This window comes from Chionomys nivalis, chromosome 9 (assembly GCF_950005125.1).
Source record: "Chionomys nivalis chromosome 9, mChiNiv1.1, whole genome shotgun sequence".
Classification (NCBI taxonomy): Eukaryota; Metazoa; Chordata; class Mammalia; order Rodentia; family Cricetidae; genus Chionomys; species Chionomys nivalis.
The window spans coordinates 20,900,745-20,915,160 of NC_080094.1; the positions used below are offsets into that span (position 1 = coordinate 20,900,745).

General features: G+C 39.2%; 1 protein-coding gene across 1 annotated transcript in view; it reads left to right on the plus strand.

Annotated features, from left to right (window-relative positions):
- Rbl1 (RB transcriptional corepressor like 1) overlaps positions 1-14,416 on the plus strand; it is a 65,480-nt gene that overhangs the window by 20,079 nt on the left and 30,985 nt on the right. The window contains exons 10-15 of the mRNA XM_057780811.1: positions 850-962; positions 1,116-1,219; positions 4,524-4,661; positions 6,583-6,747; positions 8,612-8,744; positions 13,721-13,984. Coding sequence (XP_057636794.1) covers positions 850-962; positions 1,116-1,219; positions 4,524-4,661; positions 6,583-6,747; positions 8,612-8,744; positions 13,721-13,984 — 917 coding nt within the window. The remainder of the gene's footprint in view (positions 1-849; positions 963-1,115; positions 1,220-4,523; positions 4,662-6,582; positions 6,748-8,611; positions 8,745-13,720; positions 13,985-14,416) is intronic.

Consider the following 14,416-nt stretch of genomic DNA (forward strand, 5'->3'; position numbering starts at 1 on the left):
TGTATTCTCTGCAACATTATTCACAGTCATCAATATGTGGAAGCAAAATGCCTATAGGTGAACAAATCAAAGAAAACAGTATTTGTAGACATAGAATAAAGTATTATTTAGCCTCTAAAAGGAAGGAAAGTCAATCGTATACCATAGCATCTTGGCCTTGAATATACTAAATAAAATAAGCCAGCCACAAAGACATATCTCTACTTGTATTTATATAACATATATAAGGGAATCAAACTTTAAAAATTTATATGTAATTTTTTTATATATGAAATTTTACTACTTTTTTTTTTTTTTTTTTTTTTTTGGTTTTGGTTTTTCGAGACAGGGTTTCTCTGTGGTTTTGGAGCCTGTCCTGGAACTAGCTCTTGTAGACCAGGCTGGTCTCGAACTCACAGAGATCCGCCTGCCTCTGCCTCCCGAGTGCTGGGATTAAAGGCGTGCGCCACCACCGCCCGGCGAAATTTTACTACTTTTATTTTATTATAGAAATTTATTGAGACTTTATATCTTTGTGTGTTACTTGCTTTATATATGTAAAGCTTTATTTAAATTTATAGGCTCACAACTGATAATAGTACCCACTAAAAACTATTAGTTTTTAGGTTTTTGGTTTTGTTTGTTCTTTAGCTGGGTAGCCCAGACTGATCTTGAACTCACGATCTTCATGATTTTGTATCCCAGTGCTAAGCTCACCAGACTCTGTATGTGTGTGTGCGTGCATGTGTGTTCACAGTGGTCTTGTGTGTGCTAGGCAAACAGTCTTAGCACTGAGCTACATCCCAGTTTTGAGAAATGTTGGTAATCTGTGCTTTTTCCTGGTAAGTGGACTCCTCTTGTATTTTATAGATCTTGTATGCGGAATCCTATGGAAAACATTACAAGAATAGTGAAAGGAATAGGAGAGACTTTCTGCCAACACTATACTCAGTCCACAGATAAACAGCCAGGATCTCACATAGGTAAGAAGAGACATTTAAAAGTGCACAGTATTAAGTTTGGAGAATGTCCCCCATAATAGAACTCTTTCCTTTACAGTTAAAGTAGCAATTAAGTTTTTCTCTTTAGTTGTCATCACAGTTTCAATAGCATGTGCTTTCCTTTATTTCCCATAGACTTTGCTGTAAACAGACTAAAACTGGCAGAAATTTTGTATTATAAAATATTAGAGACTATAATGGTCCAGGAAACACGAAGACTTCATGGAATGGACATGTCAGTAAGTAAATCTACCCTCTAGTCAACAGCAAGGCCTCAGAGTCCTACAGGGAAGTAGTAGTTTGTTTGTTTTTTTTTCTTTTGAAGCAAATTAGAATTTTTACTCTATGTAGTATAGACAATATGCACAGATTTGGTACATAATTCTTAGTTTTTGCTTTAGGAAAAAGATAATGAGAAAGGTGTATAAATCTCTTTGTTCCTACTAAGAAAAGTTGTCATGATGCCAACAGTCACTTGTGTGTACAACCATCAACTCTACACTTGACTTATGCCTAGAAACTAGACTTCTAAAGAGTGTGGAAGCTGCTTTGAAAAATCAGTTATGTCACAGCTCTGCGACAGCTGTGAGAACAGCTGTGTCCCCGGAACACAGGGCGCACACTCACACATAACTGTCATGGGTATGAAAGCTTAGCACACCCACAGTAACTGTCATCAGCATGAAAGCCTCTCACACTGTCTGCCTCCATCACGGGCAGAATGATCACCATCACATTTGCATGGACAGTGTCCTCTCCAGTTTGTAGGCAAAAGATGGAAATTCCCACTGTCTGTCAGGGCTTGAGAATACCATAGAAATGTATTCAACTAGCAGAAGTTCATGAGCTACGGAAAAAGGAATTTAATATTAAATGTTAACCAACTTTATGCTTTCTGATTTGACAACAACTTGAGGCGTTGAGATATTGGTTTCCTGTGCCTAATCACAAAGACAACCCTGTCTTCGTTCTTAATTTTCGGTGATATCACTTGATAGTTTCACACTATGACTGATGAGATCTCTTTGTCCAACTCTAGCCATTTGTTCTTCCCAAGACGTCATTTCATTATCATAATGAATTCTGTCATCTTCAGCAAGCTGAATCTATGCCTGCTTTTGTGCACTAGGCAGGCTTTTCCAAGCCTAGGTATAGTCCTCAATTTTCCCTGAGTGGGTTCATCATTTTAAAAAGAAAGCATTATTAAAAAGGAGAGAATTAATTTTGCTTGGAAAACCAAAAAGACCTTAATCAGCAGATTTACGATGTGAAAACTTCCCAGAGGCTAAAGATGAACCTGCTCAAGTGATGTTTTCTTCTATTGCTCAACATGTCTCCCAAATGTTTCTATGTGTTTTGTTCTGTAGTTCAAGGGGAGGTTTTCTGCAAATTCTGGGTAAATCTAGATTATCCACTTACATGTAGTATCCAAATGATTAAGGCATTAGAAAGGTAATAAACTGAGGGTTAAGTCGAGTGGTTTTCTGTTCTAATCTCTTACCTGGCTGTTGGTGATATAGAGCAAGACAAGAAAGGGAAACTGTCCAGTTTACAGACTTTCACCTCTTCTTAAGTACCTGTGAGTCTTGTTCAGTTTCTCTAGAGAACAGTTTTCTATCATTTGACCCTTCAAATACTGATTGTGTATAGCTTCCCACACTCTGCAGACTTTCAAATTTCCACTCTCTGTCAATCCTTACCTTATTTCTACTGTTCATTGTGCCTATGTCTTCAGATGCTGGTTCCTTCAGGTTTCATATATCAAGTCCTTTTAAGTGTCTTTCTACAGACCCTCAGGTATATTTGAATATCTTTCTGTCTGCTGAGTCATTTATCATCCTTTCTCCACTTGGTTTTGTCTATTGTGACTTGTGGTTTGTAGTTACAGATGACTTATCCTAGATGGGGTTCCCATTCTTTTATTCTCTTGTTGATCTGTGCTGATTTTTGATAAAAGAAGGACAATAGACAGATTTTAAGAAAGTAATTTTGGAGTCCAGCAAGATGATTCAGTGGGTGAAAAGCACTTACTGTGAAAGCTGATGACCTTAGTTTGATCCCCAAAGCACACATAAAATATCTACAAATGGGTACATTTGTGTGCATACACACAAACACATGCTCAAGTAAAATAAATGAATGTAAATTTTAAAAAATATTGTGTATATGATATATGGACAGACATGTGCATTTCATGGTGCAGGTTTGGAGGTCAGAGGAAAACTTTATGGACTCAGTTCTTTCCTTCCAACTTTATGTGTACTTCAGAGATCAAACTCAGGTTGTCAGACTTGCATAGCAGGTACCTGCACCCACTGAACTGCTGTGCTGGCTCAAATAGCCATTTTTAAAAAATATGTTTTGTGTGTGTGTGTGTGCGCGCGTGTGCATGTGACATGACATGGTGTGAATGTGGAGTTGAGGTGTCAGTTTCACTCTTACTGTATGGGGCCCAGGGTTCAAACTTAGGTTGTCAAGCTTGGTTGTCAGGCAACTTTACCCACTGAGCCATCTCTCCTCTGGCCCCCAAATAACTGTTTTTAAGAACTGAAAACATAGCTAGACCGTGGTGGTGCATGCCTTTAATCCCAGCACTCAGGAGCCAGAAACAGGTGAATCTCTGTGAGTTTAAAGCCAGCCTGGTCTACAGAGCAAGTTTTTTTTTTTTTTTTTTTTTTTTTTTGGTTTTTCGAGATAGGGTTTCTCTGTGGCTTTGGAGCCTGTCCTGGAACCAGCTCTGTAGACCAGGCTGGTCTCGAACTCACAGAGATCCGCCTGCCTCTGCCTCCCGAGTGCTGGGATTAAAGGCGTGCGCCACCATCGCCCGGCTACAGAGCAAGTTCTATGATAGCCAGGGGTACACAGAGAAACCTTGTCTCAAAAAACCAAAAAAAGGGAAAACAATAACCCTGAAAACATGTTAGATCTTATACTCAGTATTAGATCGTCTTATATTCAGTAGTGAGAGAGGTTTTTGACTTCCCAGTGAAATATTTTTCTCTGAACTTTTAGCAGTTGCAGTATTTTATTTTAATATTAGTACCTTCTATTTTAGTATTAACATTTATGCCGACAAAATAATTAAATTTTGGTTTTTTTAATAATTAAAGAAAAAGAAAGCCAATTCTAAGTTTTTCTCTCAATGGGAATATTACCTATTTTATTTGTTAACATTTCAGTGAAGATTTTTATGTGCGCCTCATTTAAATTCAAAATCTACAGTAAGCAAGATTAAATATAATTGGAAAAGTTTACCAGCTTGAGAATGAAATATATGTGTATGTACTATATATGTGATACATACATATGTATATAACACATGTCCTATTTAGATATCCTCATCCTGTTATCTCTGGTAATTTAACATTTTTACAGATTATTTTGTCTGTTTTTTATAGTCCGTTCTCCCTCCCCACCTGCCTAGATTAGTTTTTATTGAGTCTTGAATACAAATCTCCCAACTACTAGTTTATAGTTTTCTCTAGAAAGACCAAGGCTGAAATTACTGAGAAATACTAAACTCTGATCTCTTTCTTCCCCAAGGTTCTCTTAGAGCAAGATATATTTCATAGATCCTTGATGGCTTGTTGTTTGGAAATTGTGCTCTTTGCCTATAGCTCACCTCGTACTTTCCCTTGGATTATTGAAGTTCTTGATTTGCAACCATTTTATTTTTATAAGGTAAGATGATTGCAAAGTTCTGTTATGGTATGTATATCTCACATAAACACATTTATATTAATGTTGAAGAAGCACGGTTGCAATGTTTATAAAATATTTTGGAGGTGTTCTGATAATAATTATTCCTTTTGAGGTGTAATCAAAGATAAAAGGAAAGGAAGGATATATTGAGCCAAATTTCATAGTTTGAGTTCTTTTTCAAATCACTGACTTGCAAATGTGACCTGGTACTCAGTACTTAACTTCAGATTTTCTCCTTATCATAGGCTTTGTCTCCTTTAGCATGTACCCAGATACTGCTGTGGGTTTGAAAGTCTATCATTCCAGAGCCTCTAGGCCCTCTCCCTGTGCTAGAGTCATTCATTAGCTAGTCAGTATTTTCTTAGAGAAGAAGCATATAGTTATTTTCAAATAGTTCATTCTGTTCTTTGGCAATATTGGAAAAGGGAAGTTGATTAAAAAGAAACTGGACTGGAAGCTAGGACTATATTCCTTTTATACTACTTTTATACTACTCGTCAGTTTATGCCCATTGGATCTGTTTTTATCTGTTAAAAAGAAAGATATGAGGATTATGAGCGTGCTTGTAATCCAGCACTGAGGAAATGGAGGCAGGAGGACCAGAAATTCATCCTTGGCTACATATAAGGTTTACAGCCAGCCTGGACTATCTGATATCCTGTCTCAAAAAAAACAAAACCAAAAGACATGAAAGAAATGTGTGTAATTTTATTTTACTCTGTTCTTTGACTAATTGATTAGCTTGGTTCTGTGGTTAGAACACAAGACTTTGCGCATAGTAGACAAGTGCTCTTCCACTGACATTTATCTCAACCATGTAGTAGTATTGTTTTCTATTTTATTTCCTTTTCATGTGTCTGTGGTATGTATGAGTGCGTATAAGCATGCTCACATGTGTGTGAGCAGGCATTAACCTATAAGCGTGTGCTTGTGGAAACCCAAAGTTGATGTTGGGAATATTCCTTACCTGTCCTCTTACCATATTCTTATGAGGTAGGGTCTCTTAATGAAACCCAGATCTGCCAATATAGCTAGTCTTGCTAGCCAGCCTGCTCTAGGGATCCCCCATCTCTGCCTCCCAAGGTGGAGTTACAGGCAGGCTACCACATCCACCAACATTTATTTGAGTTCTGGGGTTCTGAACTCCAGTCTCCTTGCTTGTGTAGAAAACATTTTAACTGTTGTGCCAGCCCTATATATAGGCAGAAGCTGCTTTTTCATTCCCAGCTGCCCAGACCCAAAATAATCACACAGAAACTGTATTAATTAAAACACTTTTTGGGCAATAGCTTATTCATATTTCTAGCTAACTCTTACATCTTAAATTAACCCATTTTTATTAATATGAATCACCACAAAGTTGTGGCCTACCAGTAAGATTCTGGCTGGCGGCTGCCGTGTTTCTCCTTTGGCAGCTACATGGCATCTCCCTGACTCTGCCCACTTTCTCTCTATATCGTTGTTTGGATTTCCCACCTGGCTTGACTCTACTAAGTCATTGGCTTAAACAGCTTCTTTAATAACCAATGGTAATAAAACATTCATAGCATACAGAGGGGAATTCCACATCACCCCATATGTGTTAATATTTTAAAGGTTGATATCCTGGAAGACCTGTTCTTTTCTGGAGGGAGATGGAGGGTCAGTGGATCTGGAGGGTAGAGGGAAAGTTGGGGGGCAACTACAGTCAGGATGTATTATATGAGAACAATAAAGAGAAAGGAAAAAAAGGCTTAAAAGCATCTTGTGTTTTAGTTTATAATATATGCAGATACTAGCAGTTCACAGAATTATGTGGTTCTGTGTGGAAGTAAAGTTACAGTCATTCGTGTTTGTATGTCTAGACCAGTGATTACTTGTTAATCTAACCTCATTGTTGTTTCAACTTTCTCCTTTCCAGGTTATTGAGGTGGTGATACGCTCAGAGGAGGGGCTTTCCAGAGATATGGTAAAACACCTAAACAATATTGAAGAACAGATTTTGGAGAGTTTGGCTTGGAGTAATAATTCTGCACTGTGGGAAGCTCTCCATGCTTCTGCAAACAAAGTTCCTACGTGTGAAGAAGTAAGTTAGGACTAAGTTAATAGCATTTTTTGTTTGTTTGGTTTGGTTTGATTTTTCAAGATGGTATTTCTCTGAGTAGCCTTGGCTGTCTTAAAACTCACTCTGTAGACCTGGCTGGCCTCAACTCAGAGATCTACCTGCACTCTACCTTCTAAGTGCTGGGATTAATGGCATACACCACCATTGCCCCATCAATTTTTAAAATGAGCCTTTTGAAGATAAAATTCATGTACCATACGATTCGTCCATTTAAAGTGTACAGTTGAGTGGGTTTAGTGTATTGATATGTACGAATATGATAACAGTTTTAGAATATAGGTATCAAATCTGTTAGAATCTCACTACTTGGTTATCCCTTTTTTCTAATCTCCCTTTTACCCCCTAAGCAACCACTAATCCACTTGCTGTCTCTATAGATTTGCATGGTCATTTAAATGGCTATACCTAAGTCCATGATGTCTTGTTTCTTTTCACTTTCATATATATTGCAGTACATATCAACCTTTCATTTCCTTTTGCTGTCAAATATTCCACTGAATACATATGCCACATTTTAGTCATTCATCTTTCATTTCACAGACATTAAAGTTTGCTTCTCTTAGCTGTTAGAGTGATGCTCTACCCAGGTTCAAGCCAGATATGTACTAGCACTGAGAGGGGGAAATGAACAGGGAGTCCAATCCCTAACCTAAAAACTATCTGCAGTTGATACTTGCTAGCCAATGGGAAATCAGTTTTCCCCCATCAAGTCTCACTGAGTATATCAGCTACATTTTAGGGCAGACCCTTTGATCAGGAGTAGTTGGTTAACATAAAACAAAGTGGTATTTTTCATGGACTTTTGTTTCATTTTGCTTCGTATTGGTAATTTTTGTCTTATTGGTCTTTCACTTATTTTTATTTTTAATTTTGGGGGTTTTGTGTGTGTGTATATATATCGTGTTTTGTTTATTTTTAAAGAGAGAAAGAACTCAAGTTGAATAGATAGGAAGGTAGGGAGGACCTGAGAGGAATTGAGAAGGGAAACTTTATCAAAATATATTGTATCTTTTTTTTAAATTTATTTTTATTTTATGTGCATTGGTGGTTTTACCATGGGTGTTGGGTCCCCTGGAACTGGAGTTGCAGATAGTTGTGAGCAGCCATGTTGGTGCTGGGAAGAACCCTGTTCCTTTGGAAGAGCAGTCAGTGCTCTCAACTGCTGAACTATCTCTTCAGCCCAATCAAAATTTATTGTATGAAAATTTTTTCAAAGAAAAATAAAGATTAGGTAGTGGTAGGACACACCTTTAATCCCAGCACTCAAGAGGCAGAGGCAGGCGGATCTCAGTGAGTTAAAGGCCAGCCTGATCTACAGAGTGAGTTCCAGGACAGCTAGGGCTACACACACAGAAACCCTGTCTCGGGACTGCAAAAAAAAGATGCTGCTATGAACATTCATACATGAGGTCTTATGGACATATTTTCATTTCCCTTGGGCATTTGTTTTATTTTTTGTATTTTTGGTTTTTTTTTTCCTTTGGTTTTTCGAGACAGGGTTTCTCTGTGGCTTTGGAGCCTGTCCTGGAACTAGCTCTGTAGACCAGGCTGGTCTCGAACTCACAGAGATCCGCCTGCCTCTGCCTCCCGAGTGCTGGGATTAAAGGTGTGCGCCACCACCGCCCGGCTTCCCTTGGGCATCTGTGAATGGTATTTTATCTATGCTTGGAATTACTGGATCACACTGAAACTGCTGGAGCTTTTGACAAATGTTAGATTTTGTCAAGAAGTAAAAGGGGAGTGAAATAAGATACGGGTTCTTTTTCTCATAGGTTTCTGTTACTGGGCTCATCTTTGTAAGATGAAGCGTTTTTGTTTTCTGTAGGTTATATTCCCAAATAACTTTGAAATAGGAAATGGAGGAAATGTACAGGGCCATCTACCCATGATGCCAATGTCTCCAATAATACACCCAAGAGTGAAGGAAGTTCGGACTGATAGTGGGAGCCATCGAAGGGGTAGGTATAACGCTGATGAAATACTGGGGGAGAAAGACAAAGACTTTTTTTTAAAGAAAAAATTTTCAAACTCTATAATATAGTAAAACATCTGTTTTCTTCATTAAGATTTGACAAGAAACTCAATGCTTTCACCTGTACCTCTATGTGGCCTGTTATATACTTTCTTCGTATTAAAAGTATTTCTGGGCTGGGTCTTTGATCCCAGCATGTGGAGGCAGAGACAGACAGATGTCTGTGAGTTAAGGACAACTTAGTCTACATAGTGAGTTCCAGGATAGTCAGGGATATAGAAAAAGACCCTGTCTTAGAGGGAAAGAGGGAGGGAAGGAAATGGGAAGAAAGGAGAGAAGAAATAAAAAGGTTTTCTGGACTGGCAAGATTGTTCAATGGGTATTGAAACTAGCCACCAATCCTGAACACGTGTAATTCCCCAGGACCTGCAGCATGAATTCTAATTGGTCTTAATAATAAAAACTCGAAGACAGATATTAGGGGATGAAAGCTGAAGGATCAGAGAAGCAGAGCGGCCAGCCACTAGAGTTCTTACTTCTACCATCCTCAGACGGTATGGGCGATCCTGTCCTCAGACTGCATCCTCAGACTGACTGCTTCAGACTGACTGCACTGAGCTCCCGTCTTCACCTGCCTAATATTCCTCTCTGCCCAACCATATCACTCTTGTCTCCACCTCCCTACTGCTGGGATTGAAGGCATGTGATCCCAATTGCTGGGATCACCTTTGTATGAACTCTGTTTCTCTTTTAGACTGGATCGATTTTGTGTAGCCCAGAGTGGCCTTGAACTAACAGATCTGTCTGCCTCTTGTCTCCCAAGTGCTAGGATTAAACGTGTGTGTCACCATTGCCTGGCCTTTATGGCTTACTAGTGTAGCTAGCTCTATACTCTGATCTTCAGGCAAGCTTTATTTGTTAGATCATAAACAAAATATCACCACAAGGACTCATGCTGGAGGGAGAGAACCAACTTCCTCAGGTTGTTCTCTAACCTCTGCTTATACACCATGGCCTGTCATTTTCCTAACTAAATAGATTAAAATATAATTTTTTTTTTTTTTTGGTTTTTCGAGACAGGGTTTCTCTGTGGCTTTGGAGCCTGTCCTGGAACTAGCTCTTGTAGACCAGGCTGGTCTCGAACTCACAGAGATCCGCCTACCTCTGCCTCCCAAGTGCTGGGATTAAAAGCGTGCGCCACCACGGCCCGGCTTAAAATATAATTTTAAAAACTATTCTCTACTACTGTACTGCATCCCCTAAGAGACTTAGCTATACCTTTAAAATTATACCTTTTGTGCATTAGCAGTGGGAAGATTGTAGTGCAGTCTTGTTTTTCTTATGACATACTCAGATTTTTAAAATATGTAACTCTTGATTTTTGTTTTGTTTTGTTTTTGAGAGAGCTTCTCTGTGTATCCCAGCCTGGCTTCAGACTTATATTCCTCTTTTCTTAGCCTTCTGACTGCTAGAATTACAACTGTGTACTTTAAATTCTTGAATTCTTAAATTAGTTGAGAAAACCTTTGCTGTTCTACTGCTACTTTGCAAATACTTAAACACCTATGGTAGACTCACAATTTAATTATTACACAAATAAGTAGCTGACCCATCCACACATTTAAAAACATGACAGTTTGCCAGAGCAAAAATAAAGATGCTGTGTTATAAATGACACAGGAAAGCAGCAAGCATCATCTAAGTTTCTTTTTGTAAGTTTTTATTTTATTTTGGGTGCTGGTGATGAAACTCTGAACTTCAAGCCATGCTAAGCAAGTGCTTTGGTAAAATATGTCAAGGCTCTGCAGACGCTTGTGAGTCATAAGAGCTATAAGAATCTACTTGTTGCCGGGCGGTGGTGGCGCACGCCTTTAATCCCAGCACTTGGGAGGCAGAGGCAGGTGGATCTCTGTGAGTTCGAGACCAGCCTGGTCTACAAGAGCTAGTTCCAGGACAGGCTCCAAAACCACAGAGAAACCCTGTCTCGAAAAACCAAAAAAAAAAAAAAAAAAAAAAAAAAAAGAATCTACTTGTTTACTGAGGAAAAAGAAGGCAGAGTTGCTTTTATAACGTCCAGTATCAATGAAAGATTTTCATTTAGCTACTCCTGCTTCCCCAACCATCTCACTAACACACAGAGCCTCCACATCATTGCCAGAGAGTAATTTTTATTATCTATGTTTTATTTTTTTAAAGTTTGTAAGGCATTTATTTATTTATTTATTTATTTATTTATTTGTTTGTTTGTTTTTCGAGACAGGGTTTCTCTGTAGCTTTGGAGCCTGTCCTGGAACTCCCTTTGTAGATCAGGCTGGCCTCGAACTCACAGAGATCCGCCTGCCTCTGTTTCCCGAGTGCTGGGATTAAAGGCATGCGCCACCACCACCCGGCTATTTTTTTTTTTTTTTAGATTTATTTATTTATTATCTGTACAGTGTTCTGTTTGTATGTTTGCAGGCCAGAAGTGGGCACCAGACCTCATTACAGATGGCTGTGAGCCACCATGTGGTTGCTGGGAATTGAACTCAGGACCTCTGGAAGAGCAATCAGTGCTCTTAACCTCTAAGCCATCTCTCCAGCCCTTATCTATGTTTTAAAAGTAGATTGACTAATTATCTACTGAATATAAAATAGAATACTGAGATGCCCTCAACATTATATATAGTAGGTACTGTATATAGTTCAGTGGCAGAATGCTTGCCTTATGTTAAAACCAAAAAAAGAGCACATCTTATACTTGTGAATCGACTCAGGAAAGTGATAAAAATAAATTGTGGACATTGATATAGGATTGGATATGTCTTAGAAAAATGGGCTTGAGCTGGGTATGGTGGTGCTGTATTCTAATACTCAGGAGGCAGAGGAAAGTAGATCCCTGTGAGTTCAAGGTCAGTCTGGTCTGGTCTGCTAGTGAGTTCCAGGCCAGCCTGTGCTACATAGTGAGTTTCAGGCCAGCCATGGCTACATAGTGAAACTCTGTCTCAAACACTAAAAGCAAAGTAAAACCCAGACATATGTAAATTGTGTTACAGTTTTTTTTTAAGAGGCTCACAACTAGTAGTTTTCCTTGAGTCAAAGGAGACTTTGGACTTTAACTTTTGAACAATGCGGGAAATGTTGAGAGTATACTGACTCTTGGAAAACAAAATTAATTTTTTTTTATTATTGGACAGAAACTCTTGGGAAAACAAAATTTATTTTTTTTATTATTGGGCAGGAATAGTTATTAGTGACTTTCTTATTATGTTTCTATTGCTGTGATAAACCACCATCACCAAAAGCAACCTGGGGAAGAAAAGGTTTTTTTCAGCTTATAGTTCCATATTACTGTCATCACTGCGAAAACTCAGAGCAAGAATTCAATAGGGTAGGCCCCTAGAGGCAGGAGCTAATTTAGAAGCAATGGAGGAGTGCTGGCTAGCTCACTCTATTTTATTATAGTATCCAGGACCTCCAGGCCCCATGGCCACAGTGAAGTAGGCCTTCACACAAGAAAATGTACTGTAGGCTTGCCCATGGGCCAGTCTGGCGGGAGCATTTTCTCAGTTGAGGGTCTGTTTTCCCAAATGACTCTAGCTTGTATCAACCGACACAAAGCTGGCCTGCATAGCGGCCAAAACAACTTAATTACCATTTTTTTGCCCACCTCTGCATATTACCCAACATCCATGTGACTATCCTGGGAAACTTTTTAAATGTTTTAACTGCTAGATTTCACTAACTGGATAGTTAAGAATGTTGTCAGAGAGCAAGGCACCGTGGTGTGCACCTTTAATCCTAGCACTCAGGAGGAAGAAGCAGACAGATCTCTGAGTTCAAGGCTGGCCTGGCCTACAGAGAGAAACTCTTTCTCAAAAAAACAGAGACAATATGTCATCAGAAAGCACAAGAGATCTACAGTGGAGATTGCCACACGTTGCTGTAACCAATCTGTTTCTACCGATGTATCTGAAAAAACTTTTGTCTCATGACTGTCTTTGTTATGTTAATATGAAACTATAAAACTGCTACCATATTGAAATATGGAATTTGGGATAAATTAAATCTGTGTTCCTAGACAATGGTCTCTCACATTTTGTTCTAGAATAAAATATTTCTTCTCTCTTAAAAAAGAACATGCAGTATTGAAACAATCTGGAGAACCTTAATCCCCACTAAGGGGGGAAGGTGAAAGCAGCTCTGCAGACAAATAGCACTGGGAGAGGCCTACTTCCTAACTGTGTGTGTGACAGAGGTTAGCATCACGTGTCTTTTCTCTTGAGGCAGGCTGGCCATTAAGCCCCAGGATCTGCCTGTCTCTGACCATTTCTATTCCCCCTTCACCCTTTGTTAGGGTTATAAACCTGTGTGACCACTCCTGGCTCTTTTATGTGGGTGTTGGGGCACCAGATCCCCAGGTTCTTATAGTTGCGTGATGGGGACTTTATTGACTAATCCATCGCACCAATCCATAATCCTCACTTTGCTTTTGACCAGAAAAGACCCTCAAATTAAGGCAAAGTCAGTAGTTGCATGAATCACTTTTGCTCATGTTTTCTGATCGGCCTATTAAAGCTGCTCTGTATTTCCTCAGAAACCATAGCACTGCCCTAAACTGCTAGGAGTGTGGGGAATGACAAAACTATGACCTGAAACTGAGCTTTGCTTGTGCTTACCTTTTTCTTCGGTGCTATTTAGTAGGTAATATTGGGAGGTAGAAGCTAATTCTTAAATTAGTGGTCATGTCATTCTACCTCTCTGCTTCTCTTTTATCCTTAATATGTTGCTTCATTGGTATGGACATAGCTTCAGGAATCCAGAAAGATGAGCTGCCATAACCCTCTAATGACTTAAGTCTCTCTCTTCCTCTAGACTTGATTGTCCATGAAGATGGAAACCATGTTATTTACTTCTAGATCTCAACTGCTTAGCATAGGAATAAGTAAACCTGATTTTAAACTCTTTTCTTTTCCTCTTTGTTAGATATGCAACCGCTGTCTCCGATTTCTGTCCATGAACGCTACAGCTCTCCTGCTGCAGGGAGTGCTAAGAGGAGACTTTTTGGAGATGACCCCCCAAAGGAGATGTTTGTGGATAAGATTATGGCAGAAGGAACAAAACTGAAAATTGCTCCTTCAAGTGTGACTGCTGAAAGCTTATCGATTTCCCCTGGCCAAGCTCTGCTGACAATGGCCACAACCACAGTGACAGGGACAGTAGGACAGAAGGTTACAGTTCCTTTGCACGGTAACATCTTCATCTCTACTTTATACTTTTGAGTTAGGTAAAAATTTAAGAAATATATTAGGGCCAGGCGGGGGTGGCACATGCCTTTAATCCCAGCCCTCAGGAGGCAGAGGCAGGCGGATCTCTGTGAGTTCGAGGCCAGCCTGGTCTACAAGAGCTAGTTCCAGGACAGGAACCAAAAGCTACGGAGAAACCCTGTCTCAAAAAACCAAAAAAAGAAAAACGGAAAGAAATGTATTAAATTGGATCACATTATCTAACACTTTTTATAGATTTATTTTTATTTTATGTGCATAAGAGTTTTGCCTGCATGCTTGTCTATTGACCATGTGCATGCCTGATGCCCACAGAGGCCAGAAGAGGATATCAGATGCTCCTGGAACCTGAGTGCAGGTGGTTGTGAGCCACCACGTGAGTGCTGGGAACTGTATG